The following is a 21,612-nucleotide window of genomic DNA, read 5'->3' as shown; positions in this document are numbered from 1 at the left end:
GATGTTGCTGCCAGGGCAACAAAAGGACAGTTCTTTCTCTTTCTTTTAAACTCTCTTCATGTGTCCTCTCATTCTTCCAGGGCACTGCAGCTCTTCCTTCCACCGCTCTCATCCGCCACCCCTCCCTCCCTCCATCCTCCTCTCCGTCTCTGCTAGGTGCAGCATGTATGTGAGCGTTTGCGAGGCAGCACAGCCGCCTGTGTGTTTACATATCAGCTTATCAGTGCAGCTGGATTTAGCGCATCTGGAGAGGATGAAGGTATTTTGCGGATGCCCCAATTGAAATTGAAAAGGGATTCTTATTGCTATTGGACATACATCCACCTTTAGCTCTTAGATCTGAGCCTGTCTTGTTTGCTGCATCCCTGTCTCCATGCTTTTGGAGGCATTTTGAATTTCCTTGGCAACATGGAGCTGCTTGAATTAGAATTCTCTGCATGACAGTCCTGGTAAGTACTCTGTCTCTATGGTGGGCTTTGACTTCTGGGGAATTGGATCAGATTTAATATGGTGCAGTGGTGGTGCCATGTGATAGCCAGGGAGCAAATTGATCTCAGGAATATAATTAGGAGGTAGCAGCAGAAAGGGAAGGAGGGAGGATGGTCCACTAAGGTGGACTTCACGTCTCATTTGTGCTTTGTCACCCAAATGACTTTCATTTGGTTTGTGCTATATGCAATGTGCAGAACACATACTTGTGTGGTCTGTGAGTAGGTATCCAAATACTGGTATAAAACACTAATTTAAGTACGTACATACAGGGATACATACAGTATCCAGCATTTTTTTATGATCACAAATGAAGGTGTAAGACTGACCACTGCCTGTTTTGTTTGTTGGAGGTTGTTGATGCTTACGAAGCTGCCATCTCATTAACATTCATGTTCCTTCAAATGCCAGTAAACTCTGCCAGAATCCCACTTAATGTATTCAGTGCTACCTTTTGCTGTTGGCTGATTTGCCACAGGTCATATCAATGGGTGACAGTGGAGGTTGGGAGGTTTGGCTTAGGGGAAGGGGGATAGACTTTGATGATTTATGTGGGCCAAACGAATGATCTCTCAAATTTTAAAACCTACTGCACATAATATTTGCATAAGCATAACTGTGGCTGCAACACTGCAGCAAGGAGACAGCTACTTTCCCTTTTTTCAACATAACATCATCAAACCACGCAGACCGGACAATCTTGGGAGTCAAACGTCTGCTCTGCACTTGTCAAAGTTTTTGCCATGTCATTAATTATGATGACTGTTTTGAATAATTTCTATGTAAATTATTTATGCAGGTCACTTGTTACACGTCTGCTGGTCATTATTTCAGTGGACGGAGATGAGCAACAAAGGTTTTGCCTGGCAATCCTTGTTTTAATCATTTTGTCATACAGTATGTCAAATGTATCACTAGCCTGCCCTAATTGACAATAAACAAATTATTGGTAAAAAAAAAAATATTAATAAAATAAACACAGTCTGCATAAAACCTGGCGTTTAATTAACGTGAATAGCACGAGGGGGAGCAAAGGCTTGAAAGACCATTCCATGCTACTACTGTACTGTATGTGTGAGTGACAAGACGCATGGTGAAATCAAATTGACATCAAATATGACAAAGTTGCAATTCTGCTGAATGATATTTATTTGTAAATAATATTTAAAGTACTAAAATTTGATTTATTTTCACTATTTGAGACATTTTCATCATAGTGAGAATTCACTTTTGAAACATCAATTCGATTAATCAACCCTTTCTCGAACTAACAAGTGCAAACAAAATGTAGAAGTGTAATTATTAATACAAAAAATATATACACAATATATTGTGATAAGACATGCTACTACTATACTATGCAATAACTTAACTCGTGTACTGCCACTGACCAAAATGCACGTGTACGCCCAAGGCGTTAAGAGTATTTCTATGATGACATAGACCATTGTATCCTATGAATTTCATTGCGGATTGCATTTGAATAAATTTGTTCAGAGACAGTGATTTAATTCTGACTCTCTGTAAAAAAAAAAAAAAGAAAGAAATAATAATACACGATTGAAAAAAAAGCAGCCCCTTAAATAAACGGAACAAAACCATTGAATACAATTGTGTGTGTTCTTTTTTTCTTTTTTAAACAATGCTCTTTTTTTTTTTAAAGTCTAATAGATTCCAAAGGATTCTGAACAATAGTTTGGTTTGTTTTAGTAGGATAATTAGAGACAGCGTACTGCAATGTTCTTCACTAGTGGCCCAGGATAAAATGTGAAAACTACAAATGTCGATAAGTTACATTCCCATCTGATTGGTTCAATGAATGTCGAAGAGAGTAGAATCACATACGCTTAAGTTGCACGCACAGATTTACTATTCCTGACTGCTTTGAATGATCACACCTATTTTGTATGGTGTCTTTAGCGACTTTGTTATTGTTACTCACAGTGCATTTCTCATAGCTCCAGGATAGATAAATCCTGTCGATGGCAGCCCCCCTGGAACGCATGTAATATTAAATGCAATTGCCCATTAATTTATGCCCTAATACATTTTGAGAAGCCCACTTACCACTTTATATCAAACCTGGCTCTGAAAGGACAACATCCTGGATTGCATCCTAATAATATGTTAACATTAGCCCTCCTGAAAAGGGAAAGTGACTGAAGCAGTGACTGCCCGGCACACTATGTGTGCACTGTTGATATGGAGAGGTGACCGTGAAGGGATATCTGCCACTGGATACTCAAATTTGCGTTCAATGAATGTATTCAGAGATTCAAATTCCTGCTGCTCTGCGGCAGCCTCGTTGCTTAATTTTAATTGTACAAAGGTCAGTAAAAGGAAGAGTACGACTGTGTCATATTAAAACTAGACTGAGCCAACAACTAATTCAAGCTGCACATTGGACTCTCAATACCATGATTCTCTATTAACACACCAAATCTGATGTATTGCTTTCCCAAAATCCACTATTTTCTACATTTTCTTGCAATCGGGCACTTTGAGGCAAATTCATTTTCTCAACATTTATATAGCGCTTTTCTAGGCACAAGACAATTTCATGCATTATTCACACACTCATCAGTCACACCCTGATGGTGGTAAGCTACTTGTGTAGCCACAGCTGCCCTGGGGCTGTCGAAAGGCATCCTCTTATTATGTCCTTGTGCTTTATACAAAGGTCTAAAAGGTAGCCAGTCTGAGGAATAACTTTTAAAAAACAAAGGGGAATCTGTCGTATTCCTGTACATGCTTTAGCAATGAACTAAATAATAGAGGTGAGTGAGAACTGCATTACACAGGCCAAGCCTATATTTAATTGATTGTTTAAAGCTTTAACGTATATGAATGTTCCATGATGCATCCATTATTTTAATAAAACTTAATTTAATAAATAATGAATGTAACTGTTACCAGTAAACTACATGACAAATGTGTGTACATCACCAATATACAATGCAGACTGTTACTGATTAGATAAAGAACATTCATACTTACATTACATACATTCATGAGAACTGTATCCATCCATTTATCTTTTTTTTCTATTGTGCTTGTTCTCATTAAGAGTCTATCCCAGCTGACTTAGGACACGAGGTGTGGTAGACTCTGAACTGGTTGGCACATCCAGACAACCAACCATTCATATTCACCTCATGGACAATTTAGAGTGGGGGTGTCAAACATACAGCCCGTGAGCCACAACCGGCCCACTAGGGGGTACAATCCTGCTCGCAGGATGAATTTGAAAGTGAAAAAATACATAAGTTATTGTGGTAGTGGAGACCAAGGATAATTTTGAGAATCATCATGCTCATGTCAAAAATGGGATGGTAACAATTCCTAGGTCTTCATAAGTTGATTGAATTTTAAATGAAAACTATATTCTTCAGTTCCAAATAGACAGTCATTTTTAGTCTTAAAATACAATTACTGTGATCAGTTATTATGCACATATGTAGATGACAAACTGCAGGAAAATATTCTCAAGAAATCTGAGGTTGTTTTGTAAGTAATTAAATCTAAAGATTTTCCTAATGTACTTGTTTTGTTCGGCATTCAAATGAAGGGGAAATTTATTATTATATTAAGTCTGTTATGATTTTAGCGCTCCAGCCTCTTTGACATTAAATGAGACTGTGTATTGCCCTTGAACTACAATAAGTTTGACACCGCTAATTTAGAGTCTTTGATTGCGATGAGAAAGCTGGCGTACCCTGGAAAACATTAGAACATGACAATCCACATACGAATGCCCTAGCTGAGATTCGAACCCAGGACTGACTGAGAGGTAGATGTGCTAACCACTACCCGATCATGATGCCTACTAGTACTATATGTCAAGTAATACTTTGTCATGTAAAAGTGATAATAGTGCTGTTGATTGTAAGTGTTAAGTGTTCATAGCCCTGCCTGCAGCTTTCAGACTCTAATATCAGTCAGGTTGAGTCTCTTTACTGACCTCACCATATAAAACCATTGGCAGCACAAAACCTTCCGGCTTGGAGCAACACACATCATTGTTTCCACTGTGAAGCAAAATTGTAGACAGAATGGTCAAAAGAAGCTTGGAATTTCTCCAATACAGGGCGGTTTTAAAGGAGACATGTATTTTGTATGTATTTGAATTTGTTTTCACAATTTACAATTTCCAGATGTCTTAACATGTCTAGGACATGCTTTCATTAAAACACCCCAAAGAGCAACAATTCTAGTACACTGTAACAAAATCTACCACTGCGATAATTTTGGGGAAGACAACAACTGCTTAAAAGTCATGCTTTGTTTAATTTATCTCTTCCTGAGTGTCCATTGCATTTACAACCTAGGACATCTGAAAAACTACTTTGGGAGAGGCCAGCACCAACTCTCACAGTGCACTGAAATGACTCAAACACAGAGCGATACAGAGTTGAAAGAAGTGACTGGCTCCAAGTCAGCCCCTTTAGATCATACAGAAGTGCCCCAATTACATTGCAAAATAGATATGTCACAATAATTTTTGTTTCTGGCATTTAAAAACGTTCACAAGAGTGGAAAAGATACATTTAAATTTAGTGTGCAGATAGTGTGTATGGCACATGAAGTGAACACATTGCCATACACACGTATTCCACTCCCGCTTCCACCACACCACACTGTCTGAACAATCATGTGCTGCTTATGAGAACCTAACGCTGATAACGAAAATGGAACTCTTGAATAATTTCTAAAATTATAGCTGAATATTAAAATGAACTAATCCCTTTTGTGTGAACATGAGGACAGCACAGAGCTCGAGTGGTGAGCACATATGCTTCACAGTTCTGAGGTTCAAGGTTTGAGTCTCTGCTCTGGGCGATCCCGTCCTTACTTGGGTTTTCTTCAGGTACTCCACTTTAAATTGACCTTGAGTGTGAATGTGAGCGTGACTGGTTGTTTGTCTATATGGGCCTGTTGACCAGTCCAGGGTGATGGGATCCAGCTTTCCCATGACCCTAATGAGGACAAGTGCTATGCAAGATGGATGTATGCGTCCATAAACATGATTTTTTTCTTGATGCAATAGCTGTCACAATGAAATGCCATTTGTGGAAATTCCCAATATGAAGGCTCTAAACTGTTGTAAGAAAGGGTCACACTTTTGACAGACAGCCGTCACTTACTGTCATGAACGGAACAGAGGATAGGACCCAAAAATGCACGACACCAAAACAAATGGACAGTTTCAAAAAGGGGTTTAATATATGGGCAGAGGTCTGTACACAGGCAGGCAATCCAAAAAAGGCAACAGTATCCAAAAACATGAGGCAAAAAGGCCCGTAGCCCTCCCAGTCCACCAGATATTCAAACCCCCTCCCCCTCCGATGAGACAACAACAGCCACCTCACAATGAAGACAGGGCCCCCCATCCACGAACCTGGGGGGAGAACGGGGCCTGGAAGGCGGGACCAGAGGAGACTCCCGGGCTGGCTTGAGCAGGCTGACGTGAAAAGCAGGGTGGACCTGCATCAACCTTGGGAGCCTAAGCTGCATGGTGACAGGGTTGATGATCTTTGTGATGGGGAGGGGCCCAACGAACCTGGGAGTGAGCTTCCGGGACTCCACCCGAAGTGGAATATGCTTGGTGGAGAGCCAAACTCACTGACCCACTTTGTAGTTCGGGGCCGGTGTCCTCAGACGGTCAGCAGCGGTTTTGTAGGACCATCCCTGGCGCAGCAGCATCTGGCGGGCTCGCTCCCTGGTCCTTCTGCAGCGACTCACCAAGGTCAATGCCGCTGTGGACTCTGGGGCTATGGCAGGAAATAGAGATGGTTGGTAACCATGCACAATGTGAAAAGGCGATAAACCAGTGGATGCAGAGGGGAGGGAATTGTGAGAGAATTCGACCCAAACCAGTTTCTGAGACCAGGATCGTGGCTCCTGTGAAGCGAGCCATCGGAGCCCAGTTTCCAGGTCCTGGTTCAGCCTCTCGGTTTTGCCGTTGGTTTCAGGGTGAAACCCAGATGACAGACTGGCGGTAGCACCTACGAGATTGTAAAACTCCTTCCAAAATTGCGAAATTAATTGGGGACCCCTATCGGATACCACATTCTTTGGGAAACCATGGAACTTGAATACCTGGTATATCATTAACTCGGCAGTGTCTTTAGCTGAGGAGAGTTTCGGGAGTGCAATGAAGTGTGTCATTTTAGAGAACCTGTCCACGACTAAGAATTGTGGTATTTCCTTTCGAGGCCGGTAATCCTGTCACAAAGTCTACTGAGATGTCTGACTAAGGACGTTGTGGTATTGGCAGGGGTCGCAACTCCCCAGAAGGACGTTTACCTGGCAAGCATTGACATAATTGGTAACATCCCTTCTAACATTGGACCACCAAAAGCGCTGTTCGACCACAGATTGAGTGTTAGCAATGCCTGGGTGACATACAGTCTGGTTAGTGTGAGCCCAGTGGATGACTCTTCCCCTTAAGGTCGGAACCACATAAAGCCTGTTTTCAGGGCAATTTTCCGGGCTAAGAGTGTTCTTCAGAACCTCCTTTACCACAGTCTCAATGTCCCAAACAAAAGCAGAAACAGAACATGACTTGGGCAAAATGGTTTTAGGGTCGGACAAAGAATTCTCTGCGCAGAAAATGCGCGATGAAGCATCTGGTTTACCATTTTTAGTAGGATAACGTGAAATTTGTAGGATAACCCGTGATTGGAGGAATAACGTGAAATTTGTAGGATAACCCGTGATTGGAGGAATATATACTATACAGTGGCACCATGAGATGCGAATTTGGTTATATTTGTTCTGTGACCACCCTCGTAACTCAAAACACTCGTACTTCAAATGTTCTTTCCCCATTTAAATGAATGGAAATGCCATTGATCCGTTCTAACCTCTCCACCAAAGAACAAATTCATTTGTATTTGTCTATTATTAAAGACAAATAGCACTCTATAATTTGTACTTTATCATAAATGTGTGCTTTATAAAGCCATAGAGTACCAACATAAATAAATAGAATGTAATCATTTAAAGTTTGTGCATCATAATGCAAATGCCGGAATCCAATCCATGTGCTGCTCCTGGTGTGCCAGCCTTGGCCACCAGGTGGCAGTATAATAACTGTACAGTCATGCAGACGTAAACGAAGAAGAGCAGTATTTTTTTCTTCTTCTACAGTACTACTACTGTAAGGGATTCAGTAAGATGCCGTAATAGTAGTAATTTTTCCATAGAGGATAAAGAATATATGCCTGTGAGTATTGTTATATTATCTGTTACTTCACGGTTTGGGTTTAAATATTCGTTGCCTCTAAAACCGCAACTATCAATGCTAACCATTAGCATGTGAACAGTGTTTTGCATTGTTTGTTTGTAGTAAGCTAAGTGGACCTGAGGCAGTTATGTTGTTGTTTTAAATACACAATATGTATTTGTCTTTGTTTACTTCAAGCTGTTTAATGGACCTCCCAGTGGAAGTTTAATGTCAAGCCAAACATACCTTCACATAAAACTTCAACTAGGAGTGGCATTAAAAAGAGTCAAGCCTCTTTTTTGATGTCAAACTGCTGCTGATTGTGAAGTAAGTTGAATTGCGTTTACTGCGCTCGTATCTCAAGTTTGCACTCGCAAGTCAAAGCAACAAAACGGCCGAATGACAACGTGTATCTCGAAAAACTCAAAAGTCGCTCGTATCTCCAGGCACCACTTATATGTAAATATATTTTGTTGTTAACTAACATCCCGTCAAGCAAGAAACCTCATGCATGCTTATCTCTCAACTCATTAATGTGTGTGGCCATTAAGCCTTGTGATCCAAGAAGCAGTGCTCTGTTTTGCGTCAATACAACAGCTTAGGCGTATAGTGTTGAAAGTCTTATGTGTAATTTCCCAGCTGCATTCCTTCGGGCATTTACGCGCTAATTAAAAACAAAGGAATGATGATTATTCATTATTATATATATATTTTCCCAATAAACTACTGATTATTGCATTGCTTTATATTTCTCTATGGAACACAAACACAATATTTGGATGCTATGTCCGGCCCATAATGTCGACTGTGAGCTACAGTGTGTTTCTTTAATGTTGAGGGCATTCAGTGCTGAAAGAGCATGAGTCATCATCACCAACCGTAGTCGTTTATAGGGATTGAATCTCAAAAGTCATTGTGCTAGAAAACAAAGATTTTTCTCTTTCTTTTAGAAATGGTCTTACTGTTTAGTAGAGTTATTTAGTAATATCATCTTTTGTCAGCTAATTTAAAGGAGATGATAGAAAGGCACCACTAATTAACTTGTTTGCCTGTATTTTACAACTGCTTTTTACAATGCCCAGTGCGCATAGAACTTTTGTTTTGTGTATACTTTATATGAAATCAACAGTGAAAAAGAAGCTGCAATTCTATTGTAACTGTTCAGACTATTTAAAGCTGCTTCTCGTCCTTTATAAGCGCAGAATGAATCATAATCTTTAAATCTAATTTTCAGGCTCAGTCCTGAAAATTCCTTAAGTTCTCTTCTGTTCCATTTTCTTCTCATGTTTACATCAATTTTGGAGGGATGTCCAGTTCTTGGTAATGTCACTATTGTGTCATATTTTCTCCACTTGATGATGACTGTCTTCACTGTGCTCTTTGGTATTTGTGCCTTAGAATGTTATGATTATTATTTTTTTTAGGTACTCTTCTCCTGACTAATACCTTTGAATAATGAGATTTCTCTGATGCTGTGGAAGCTGCAGACCCTAGATTGTGCTGTAAGCTGTAACTACAAAAATGTCAGGAAAAGCCTACTAGAACATCTTAACTTTAATTGGGGTTAATCAGAGGCTCTTTAAATCGTGGCAGGTGTGTGCCGACTCCCTTTAATTATGAGTTTGAATGCTATCGGATAATTCTGAACACAGTCACACAGTTATAAGATGGTGTGAAAACTTGTCCACATTAGTGCTAAGTTTTGAAATGAATTAGCCTGGTCTCATTGTTCACAAAAATCACAAAAACCTGGCATTTGAACAGGGTGTGTAGACTTTTGATAACCACTTTAGAGTGGTACCTTGAGATACAAGTGACCCGATTTTCAACACGAGTGATCCGATTTTCAAGTTTTTCGAGATACAAGCTGTTGTTCACCTGTTTTTCTTTTTCCTTTAACTTGCAAGCGCAAACCTGAGGTACAAGCGCTGTAAGGTGGCAGTGAACTCAACTCATTCACGTCAGTAAACAATGAATGTAAAAAAAGATTCTCAAAGCTGTTTAATACCACTTCAAGTTGAAGTTTACAGTCAAACTAAAACTAAAACAAGAGAGCTATACGTTGTGTATTAGACTGGCTAACGAACAGCATTTGTGTTGCGGTGTTATTGCCCTTCATGCAATGGATATTTGAACACAAACAGTGGACCAACACATAAAACAACAATACTAACAAACATTATTTATCCTCTTTGAAGAACTATTAATATGACTGTGGCTTACGGAGGTTATTGACAGTGGGTATGGAAAGTATTCAGACCCCCTTAAATTTTTCACTCTTTGTTATATTGCAGCCATTTGCTGAAATCATTTAAATTATTTTTTTTTATCTCATTAATGTACACATAGCACCCCATAATGACAGGGGGAAAAAAAAGAACTGTAGAATTTTTTGCAGATTTATTAAAAAACAAAAAACAAAAAAAAGGAAATATCACACAGCCATAAGTATTCAGACCCATTGCTCAGTATTTAGTAAAAGCACCCTTTTGAGATAATACAGCTTTTTGGGAATGATGCAACAAGTTTTTCACACCTGGATTTGTGGATCCTCTGCCATTGCTCCTTGCAGATCCTCTCCAGTTCTGTCAGGTTGGACGGTGAACGTTGGTGGACAGCCATTTTCAGGTCTTTCCAGAGATGCTCAATCGGGTTTAAGTCAGGGCTCTGGCTGGGCCATTCAAAAACAATCACAGAGTTGTTCTGAAGCCACTCCTTCGTTATTTTAGCTGTGTGCTTAGGGTCATTGTCTTGTTGGAAGGTGAACCATCGGCCCAGTCTGAGGTCCTGAGCACTCTGGAGAAGGTTTTCATCCAGGATATCCCTGTACTTGGCCACATTCATCTTTCCTTTGATTGCAACCAGTCATCCTGTCCCTGCAGCTGAAAAACACACCGACAGCATGATGCTGCCACTACCATGCTTCACTGTTGGCTTTCCTAATCAAGGCCAACCAGTATAATCAAACACAGCTGGACTCCACTGAAAGTGTAGAACCATCTCAAGGGTGATTAGCAGAAATGGACAGCACCCGAGTTAAATATATGAGTGTCACAGCAAAGGGTCTCAATACTTATGGCTGTGTGATATTTCAATTTTTCTTTTTGAATAAATCTGCAAATATTACAACAATTACGTTTTCTCTGTCAATATGGGGTGCTGTGTGTACATTAATGAGGAAAATAATTAGTTGAAATTATTTTAGCAAATGGCTGCAATATAACAAAGAGTGAACAATTTAAAGGGATCTGAATACTTTCCGTACCCACTGTATGACATCCCCATGTACAGTATATCTACATGTCTGCCCCAGTGGCCAACGCTTGCACACCAGAAGGAGCAGCACAAAACCCCTTGAGCTGAAGCAAAAAAATGTGGCAAAGTTTAATTGTTTACTTTCTATTTAATTGTGCCATTACTGTATGTTTTATTACCATACTTTCCCGTGTATAATGTGCATTTTTTTGCCCCCAAAAGTCAATAGTGCGCATTATACATATACGTATAGGGGGAAATGGAAAAAACTTTCACCTTTTATAAATGTATGCCGCCATCTAAAGGTTATGAAAAAGCTGTACACATTCTTTCCAATATGCCACCGCCACCTAGAGGTTATGAGAAATGTGTACACTTTCATTCTAGTATGCCACCGCCACCTAGAGGTTATGAAAAAGGTGTACACTTTCATTCTAATATGACAGGGGTACGTATGACTGCATTTATGTACAGCTGTGCTCATATGTTTACATACCCAGGCAGAATTTGTAAAATGTTTTTTTTTTTTTTTTTTTTTTTAAATACGACTCATGACTGAACAACAACCATCATTAATTTATTTATGGCTAGGTTTTGTTTAATGAGAATGCTTTTCTGAAATGCTTGACAGTTTAATTTGAAAACCATTAAAATAAAATTATGTGTTTCGCCTGGCCCTTCATGTTTTCTTTAAAGAATTTTACCCATCTTACAAATTCTGCCTGGGTAATCAAACATATGAGCACAAGTGAGAGTTTTCTCATTTACTAACTAAAAGTAGGGCTGCGAATTTCAAAATAAGCGCACAGTAATAAAAATAAAGTATTATGTGTTCCAATAAAGTGCTTAACTTCAGAATAATTATTTGAAAAAACTAACAAAATACAGATAATACTTGATGTTTGGATCATGTAGGTAGAAGACAAATCATGCATTGTAAAAATGCGTTATAGAAGGGTTTTCCAGAATTTTTAGGTCAATTTTGGGGGTGCGTATTATACATGGGTGCGCATTATACACGAGAAATTATGGTAAGTAGAACTGTAAAGAGTGTTATTTCACCTGTAATTATATATATATATATATATATATATATATATATATATATATATATATATATATATATATATATATATATATATATAGAAAACTGTTAGATTTCTTGGGGGAAGGCTGGAATGGATTAATGGAATTTCCATTATATTTTAATGGGGAAAGATGATTCAGAGACTTGTATTTTAATTTACGAAAGTGGTCGTGGAACGAATTAAACTAGTATGTCAAGACACCACTGTACTTTGAAAAACTTGCCGAACTGTTCACTCCTTTAATGTTGAGCCACATGGTGTATCATGCAACATTAATATTTTCGTTTTTGATTTTAAAATGTAAATTTAATTTGATCCAATGTTCTGATGAATTTGCTTCACATCGTGATGTTCTATTTGTACCGTGATGCCTTGAGATTATGTCGCATAGGTATAACAGTGATTAAAAACTAAACAGATGTAGAAGTAGCTCTTGTTTTTCTTTTTTTTCTTTTTTTTCTGTACTCGAAATAAGGCTTCATCTTGTTCAGAAATTGACCTAAATTGTCAAGTAGCTTTATTAAGCAATGCGGAAAAGGAGCAATGTTATAAAACAGCAATAAGCAGGCATTATTCTACTGTTCGAAAGAAAAAGAACTTGCTCAAAATGCAGACACATATGCCAATCAAAATAATAATGATACATTTCCATGCTTGGAATTGAATCAGTTTCCTTTAATGTATTCTGATTACTTTTCCTGCCACCTGTGTCTTTCTTCAATTTTGTCTGTGTACATCTTAATTTTTCTTAAAATAAAAACTGGACTGTAGCTAAACATGCCACAAAAACAGTGTCCATCCATCCATCCATCTTCTGAGCCGCTTCTCCTCACTAGGGTCGCGGGCGTGCTGGAGCCTATCCCAGCTGTCATCGGGCAGGAGGCGGGGTACACCCTGAACTGGTTGCCAGCCAATTGCAGGGCACATACAAACAAACAACCATCTGCACTCACATTCACACCTACGGGCAATTTAGAGTCTCCAATTCATGCATGTTTTTGGGATGTGGGAGGAAACCGGAGTGCCTGGAGAAAACCCACTCAGGCACGGGGAGAACATGCAAACTCCACACAGGCGGGGCTGGGGATTGAACCCAGGTCCTCAGAACTGTGAGGCTGACGCTCTAGCAAGTCGTCCACCGTGCCGCCAAAAACAGTGTCTAATATTATATTATATTTTCTCCGTTACAATTACTCGAGCATGGATAAATTGTAATTGTCAAGGTAGTTTTATTACTGCATACGTTTTACTTTTACCCGAATATTTATGTTAAGAAGAAACTGTACTTTTTATCCGTTACAATGATCTAAATGCCGCTCGCTACTTTTATTTATAATTTATTACTTGTTTATCAACTATTTCGTGCATGACCTATCAGTTTTTTTTAGACTACGACTTCGACTTCTGCATTGGGCGCTGTTTGCGTCAATCCAATTTGAGCGCTAGTGACGTTTAAGTCTAGTACACCAATAAAACGACACAATTAAGTCCCGGACATCGGTATTAACACTAGATAAGCCAGCCCGGGCCAATCGACGTGCTTATGTAGCCACCATGTTGGGAAGTTCGTCCTCACCATTGAAAGCAACTGCGCGTGACTCGTGTTTAAGTTTAGACGAAGGAAAACAACAGCTTTCATGAATTGTATTATTTGTCTGGCACTGTTTGACCAAACGTAGTGATTTCAGCCCACCTCTAACTTGAGAAAACACCTTGCGGTAGATTGCAGATGTTTTGTTGTTGTTTTGGCTGTGCATATTAGCCCACATTGACCGTATTTTTTATCACAAATAACTATGAAACATGCATCTCTTGGGGTATGTGCGAATCTCGCTCACACGCATGCACACGCACGCACACACACACCCACACCAATATCAGAATTAGCACATTCACATTTTATTTTATTATTTTTACTTTATTGATGTGCATACTCTGATTTTAAAAAATGATAAGTTACACACCATTTACTCAGTACTTGAATAGTGTTTTCACTGTGTACGCGTTACTCTTACACAAGTAATTTTTTGGAGGACTACTTTTTACTTTTACTCGAGTCACATTATTGTCAAGGAGCAGTACTCTCACTTGAGTACAATATTTGGATACTCTACCCACCTCAGCTAATATACCTGAAAGATTAACCAGTCCATTCATGCTGTCTGCATGTTGACACCATTTGGAAACCCATTTAGAGTGCAGACCTATAACAAAGTTTGCACAAATTCTGTGGCATTGAGACGAAAGATGATTTTGGGTAATGTTGAAATACAGTAGTAGTGAACCAAGGCATGCCTTTGTGAGAAAGCAATGTCAGAAACTAATGCAAATAGTCATTGCATGGCAAAGATCTACTGATGTTAGTAAGAGCTAATATTGATTTTTCTCTCACGAAGAAAAAAAAACAGAAATATATAAGAGTCATCTTAAAATGCATGACAACTGTTCATGAAGAACTTGGTCAGATTGGAAAGGTGTTATTTGCAAAACTGCTCTTTCTAAGATGTAGCTCAAGGTTATGACAAAGTGATGTTATGGTGAGATATGTGCTATAAGGCTAGATTACACAGATAGCTCCCCATTTCTTAAAATGCTCAGCATCATAAATCATGCATGTGCTCTAGTAAGAAAATTACCACAGCATTTGCATTTGTTTGCTTTGGATTCGCAAAGACAGGGGCTGTCATGCTCATTCATATTTCTGTCTTGACACAATAAAATCATAATGTGGTGACGAGACAAACGTCACTGGTGTTATGTGTTCATTAGCTCAGCAATATTAGTTTTCATCCAAAGCCTTTTTCAATAACAATAAGCGCTCACTGTGTTTATTGGAATTATAGTTTTTTTTGTTGCTTTATTTTGTAAGATATGTATGGCCGGCACGGTGAGAGACTGGTTAGCACGTCTGCCTCACAGTTCTAGGGACCGCAGTTCAAATCCCGGCCCCGCCTGTGTGGAGTTTGCATGTTGTCCCCGTGCCTGGGTGGGTTTTCTCCGGGACTCCGGTTTCCTTCCACATCCCAAAAGCATGCGTGGTAGGTTGATTGAAGACTCTAAATTGCCCCTAGGTGTGAATGTGAGTGTGAATAGTTGTATGTTTATATGTGCCCTGCGATTGGCTGGCGACCAGTTCAAGGTGTACCCCGCCTCACGCCTGAAGATAGCTGGGATAGGCTCAGCACGCCCGTGGCCCTACCTCGAAGTGAAAATCAAATTCTCAATCCCCGGTACTGTATATTCCTCCCAGATCATCATGCCAGTCAGAAGTAATTTGTTATGTTCACAAAAATTCTGTCAAATGAAACATACAGGTTAGTTGTGTCCCGATCCGATCTTTGAACCAAAAAACGAGTATCAGATTGGACTGGATGTAAAATCTCCGATTTAAGTACTTTTATACAAGCAGTCCATGCTCCGCTCTGCTCCAGCACTTTTATCCAGTAGCACGTGGACGGTTTGCAGATCCCAGGTGATCACATCAACAGCTTGCTAAGGTGCTAACATAGTAGCAAGGAGTCAGAGTTAATGTTGCTTGCTTCTACTTCTTCTTTTCCTTTCGGCTTGTCCCGTTAGGGGAAGCCACAGCGTGTCACCCTTTTCCATGTAAGCCTATTTCCTGCATCCTACTCCCTAACACCAACTGCCCTCATGTCTTCCCTAACTACATCTATCAACCTTTGCTTTGGTCTTCCTCTAGCTCTCTTGCCTGGCAGCTCCATCTTCATCATCCTTCTACCAACTCACTCTTTTCTGGACATGTCCAAACCATAAAATTCTGCTCTCTCTAACTTTGTCTCCAAAACATCAAACTTTGGGCGTCCCTCTGATGAGCTCATTTCTAACTTTATTCAACCTGGTCACTCCTAGAGCGAACCACAGCATCTTCATATCCGCCACCTCCAGCTCTGCTTCCTGTTGTCTCTTCAGTGGCACTGTCTCTAATCCATACATTTTGGCTGGCCTCACCACTGTTTTATAAACTTTTCCCTTCATCCTAGCAGAGACTCTTCTGTCATATAACACACCTGACACCTTCCTCCACCCGTTCCAACCTGCTTGGACCCGTTTCTTCACTGCCTGACCACACTCACCATTGCTCTGGACGGTTGACCCCAAGTATTTAAAGTCCTCCACCGTTGCTATCTCTTCTCCCTGTAGCCTCACTCTCCCCCCTCCATGCCTCTCTTTCATGCAGATATATTCTGTTTTACTTCAGCTAATCTTCATTCCTCTCCTTTCCAGTGCATGCCTCCACCTTTCTAACTGTTCCTCCGCCTGCTCCCTGCTTTTACTGCAGATCACAATGTCATCTGCAAACATCATGGTCCACGGGAATTCCAGTCGAACCTCATCTGTCAGTCTATCCATCAACACTGCAAACAAGAAGGGGCTCAGGGCAGAACGCTGATGCCGTCCCACCTCCACCTTAAACTCCTCTGTCACATCGACAGCACACCTCACGACTGTTCTGCTGCCCTCAGACATGTCCTGTACTATTCTAACATAGCTCTCTGCCACTCCAGACTTCCGCATGCAGGACCACAGTTCCTCTCTGGGTACTCTGTCATTGGCTTTCTCTACATCTACAAAGACACAATGTTGCGCCTTCTGACCTCTTTACTTCGCCATCAACACCCTCAAGGCAAATCTGTGGTACTCTTTCTAGATATGAAACCATACTGTTGCTCGCAAATAAGCACTTCTATCCTGAGTCTAGTCTCCACTACTCTTTCCCGTAACTTCATTGTGTGGCTCATCAACTTTATTCCTCTATAGTTCCCACAGCTCTGCACATCACCCTTATTCTTAAAAATGGGCACCAGTACACTTTTCCTCCATTCCTCAGGCATCTTCTCACCCACTAGAATTCTGTTGAACAATCTGGTCAAAAACTCCACAGTCACCTCCCTTACGTGCTTCCATACCTATACAGGAATGTCATCCGGACCAACTGCCTTTCCATTTTTCATCCTCTTTTGTGCCTTTCCAACTTCCCCCTCACTAATCATTGAACTCGTGGCACTTATATCTCTCAAAATAAGGAATATTGGTACACAAACGCTGTATAACCACATACAAACAGGCAATATAACAATACTCTCTGGCATATATTCTTCAAACGCTGTGAAAAATGAGTTACAATACCAATATTCGATCATGACTTCTGCAGGAACAGTAAATAAAACTAAACCCCAGTTGCGTCAAGAAGTTCAGAAGTGTGTTGCCACAAATGTGGAGAAAGTAAATGATGTTCCCACAATATACTGACAAAAAAAAAAAAAAACGAAATTGAACTTTGTTATTTTGTACTTTAAAAGTATAACTTTTTTTTTTAATTATTTCTTGAGATTATTTTTCATGGTTTTCTGATGTATTTTTTATTTTATCTATTCAAATGTAGAATATGCTTTGGGTATGTTTAAGTTAAAAAGTGGTTAGGTTCCAATTTAAAAATATATTTTTATTAGTTTTATTTGAAGTTATTTTCAGGATTTCCTAATATAATTTTCATTCATTACACCTGTAATACAGTCTTATTTTTACTTACTTATTTTACGTAATAATAATAAATGGGTCAGTTTTTCTCATACCTACTGTTGCTGATTATTGTTCTCTGAGTAATATCACTTAATCAAACCTTTTCTAACATTCCATACTCCAAAATAAGTAAGATTATTGCTGATATTGGATTGAACAGATATCGGTATTGGGCGAAATTCAAGGCTGGCAATATCGATATCAGATCGGAAGTGAAAAAGTTGGATCGGGACATCCCTAATAAAGGCAGTAGGCATTATTTTTTAAAGCAGTTCCCATGTGTCTTAATAGAAGCTCTTTGAATTGCTTTGGTCAAAATAAACAAAGGCTAAATATGTGTGTGTGTGTGTGTGTGTGTGTGTGTGTGTATGTGTATGTATGTATATATATATATATATATATATATATATATATATATATATATATATATAAATCTACAGGGGTTACACCACTGCCATAGGAATGGAATCTCGTCATAAACTGAGCACCGTATCTATGTGCCTGATTGAGACTAAGGTTATTTTTATCTACATCCACCCTCAACTGTTTGTTTTTTTCCCCTATATCTCCATAGGTTGACAGTAGGATGGTCTCTGCTGAGGCAGGGGGGCACAGCTACTTAGTGGCGTGCTGGCAGCCCATCCTCGTCCTGATGTTGGGCACCGTCCTCTCTGGCTCAACCACCGGATGCCCTTCCCGATGTGACTGCAATGCCCAAGAGCGCTCGGTCGTGTGCCATCGAAGACGATTGGCTACTTTCCCCGAAGGCATCCCCACTGAAACAAAGCTCCTGGATCTGAGCAAGAATCGTCTAAAACTTCTTGGGCCAGAGGAATTTATCAACTACCCACAGCTGGAGGAGCTGCAGCTAAATGAAAACACCATTTCCTCCATTGAGTCAGGGGCTTTTAGCAACCTCATGAATCTACGGAATCTCGGGTTGCGCAACAACCATCTGAAGCTCATTCAGCTTGGGGTGTTCACAGGACTTAATAACCTTACACAGCTGGATATTAGTGAGAATAAAATTGTCATTCTGCTGGACTACATGTTCCAGGAGCTCTACAACTTGAGGGTACTGGAAGTCGGTGACAATGACCTCGTTTTCATTTCACCACGATCGTTTCATGGCCTCAGCAATCTTGAAACCCTCAACATTGAGGGTTACAAGCTGTCTTCAGTGCCCACTGATGCCCTGAGCCATCTGCACAACCTGCTGTCACTTCGATTACGGTATCTGAACATCACTGCCATTAGGGATTATTCATTTAAGCGGCTGTATAGGCTCAGAGTTCTAGAAATATCACAGATGCCTTCCCTGGATACCATGACCCCAAAATGCTTGTTTGGAATGAATCTGACATCTTTAGCAATCACTAATTGTAATTTCACTTCCATCCCTTACCAGGCTATCAGCCACCTGAATTATTTACGATTTCTAAATCTGTCTTTTAATCCCATTCTTACTGTCGAAGGGAACCAATTTCACAATCTACAAAAGCTCCAGATTTTTCATTTGGCTGGTGGCAGATTAATTGCCATTGAGCCATACTCTTTCCGAGGACTAAATCATCTGCACATTCTCAATGTTTCTAGTAATAGATTGAGCACCCTGGAGGAGTCTGTCTTCCACTCGGTGGGTAATTTGGAAACTCTGGCTTTGCATGACAACCCTTTGGCCTGTGACTGTCGCTTGCTCTGGGTTTTCCGCCGGCGGTGGAGGTTAAACTTTAATAGACAGCAGCCTATCTGTTCGTCACCTGATGTTGTGCAGGGAAAGGAGTTCAAGGACTTCCCAGATATCCTGCCTTCTGATTATTTCATCTGCCATAAATCGAAGATTGTGGATAACAAGGTTCAAGAGAGCCATGTGGATGAAGGAACTACAGTCAGTTTTACTTGCCAAGCTGAGGGTGAGCCAGCCCCTGTCATCATGTGGCTCTCTCCTAAGAAAGAATACATCACCACCAAAACTGTGGGGACAAGACTTTCTGTGTCCGATGACGGCAGACTAGAGGTTCGTTATGCCCAAATCCAAGACAACGGGACCTACTTGTGCATTGCAAGCAATGCAGCAGGCAATGACACCAAAGTTGCTCATCTTTTTGTGCATAGCTACTCCCCTAATTGGCCTCATCAACCAAACAAGACATTTGCCTTCATTTCCAACCAACCCAGCGATGAAGGTGCAAATGTGACCCGGACCACAATTCCATTTCCATTTGATGTAAAGACACTAATCATTGCAACCACAATGGGGTTCATCTCATTCCTTGGTGTTGTACTCTTCTGTCTTGTAATTATTTTCCTCTGGAGCAGAGGGAAGAACAACGCAAAACCAAGTATAGAGGTTGAGTATGTGCCACGTAAAGAAGAAGCAGAAGAGGCTAGTCCGGCAGAGACACCCATACAATTCAACATGAAAATCATGTGAACCCTAAAATGTGGTCAAACGGTGTAGATTTATGAACTCCAGTTGGGATACACACTCTTTGCTTCAAATGTTTAACGGTACTTGTGTGATAGCAATTACACAGCTGCAAAAGGAACTTGATCCTACGTACTTACTATTATTTTTTTACGAAAAGAACATGTTGCATAACTGTAAACACTGTACTGGCAATACTCTAGTATGTTAACATGCACACGTATACTGTATTGGATGCCTGCCTGTAACCAAATTAAGGTAATTGTCAATGAGAACCAAGTGATACAAGTTCCCACATAAATTAACTAAATAAATAATGATGATAGAGGAATACTCTCCTCATCAGCACAGACTAAGCAAACATAAATTATCTTTCAGATATATAAAGCCTATTAAACACTGTTATTGTTAGATTAAATGTCCCATCACAAAAATAATAATATAAGGGCATTATTATTATTATTATTTTTTTAAATAAAGCAAGTGACATTTAAATATTTGAAGAAAGTCACAGACAGTGAAGTGGTACGTTCGCCTGGCTTTGGTGCAGGAAGTGTGTGTGCAGTTCCCACTAAGTGACAGTATGGTTCTGAGTGAGAATGGTTATCTGTCTGTCTTGTGTGCGCTAGGACTGACCAGTGACCAGTTCAGGGTATAGTCCGCCTTTCGCCCGAAGTCAGGTGGGAAAGGCACCAGCTCCCTGCATCTCTCAACGGGATAAGAATTAGATATGAATTAGAAAATGGATGGATGGATTGCTATTTGAAGAGATAAGTACACTAACTTTATGTTTTTATTGACAGCAGCATATCATTCTGATGAGCCCATCTAACAACCATGTGTATTTGTTTATTTGTACATTGTCTGAATTTTTCAACTGATGACTGAAGATGTATCTGTAAACAAGCTAAATGTTTTTAAAATATTGAAATTTGTGTTACATTTATTCATCTTTAATGGTTAAGCATGATAAATAAAATGGTAATTTTCCTTAATCTGGTTACATTGCATGATAATAAATAGTGTGCATCTTAACACGCCAAGAATGATATGAGTACAGTATGTGATATTTTCTGCCAGCAGAGAAAATATATCAGATGTTTTGACATGTTCTGATAAAGGGTGTTTTTTTGTTTTTTTGTTTTCCTTTCTTACAGATATTCTTTCATTGCAATGGTTTTCAAGGATGTGGAATTTAAGCATATTATATAACTTCAAGAGCAGGTTATGTATTCAAGAAATACATTTGATGTACCTTATTCAAAAGAGAAAGCAAGCATATAAATTCCCAAGATTTTATCAAAAATCAGCAAATGAGTAAGTATATAATTAATTTGAAAGCAATTATAATTTAGTGATAAAGGTATATTGGGAATAATAGCAGTGTTTTTTAAAGTGAATAAAGCTTAAATCCTCACAGTTGCTATTATTTCCATAAATGTAAATACACTAGGAACACTAACATTCTAATCCACAACAAAACATGAAGAAATGCATAAAATGTGTTATTTATTTGCAGTACACAGTGTTCAAAATTATTAAACAGTACATATTGCTGCCGTTGGGCAGAATCCTCGTATCTC

The 21,612-nt window shown here is 39.6% G+C and overlaps 1 protein-coding gene across 1 annotated transcript; it reads left to right on the top strand.

The window, feature by feature from the left end:
• The first annotated feature begins 210 nt into the window (after positions 1–210).
• Positions 211–21,386, top strand: lingo1b (leucine rich repeat and Ig domain containing 1b). Its single transcript, XM_061702699.1, has 2 exons — positions 211–449; positions 18,176–21,386. Exons 1-2 carry the CDS (start codon positions 438–440, stop codon positions 20,033–20,035), a joined length of 1,872 nt encoding a protein of 623 aa, XP_061558683.1. The 5' UTR covers positions 211–437; the 3' UTR covers positions 20,036–21,386.
• Positions 21,387–21,612: the final 226 nt, after the last annotated feature.

Source organism: Phycodurus eques, chromosome 2, assembly GCF_024500275.1.
Source record: "Phycodurus eques isolate BA_2022a chromosome 2, UOR_Pequ_1.1, whole genome shotgun sequence".
NCBI classification, from domain to species: Eukaryota; Metazoa; Chordata; class Actinopteri; order Syngnathiformes; family Syngnathidae; genus Phycodurus; species Phycodurus eques.
This window is presented reverse-complemented; position numbering and strand designations above follow the sequence as displayed.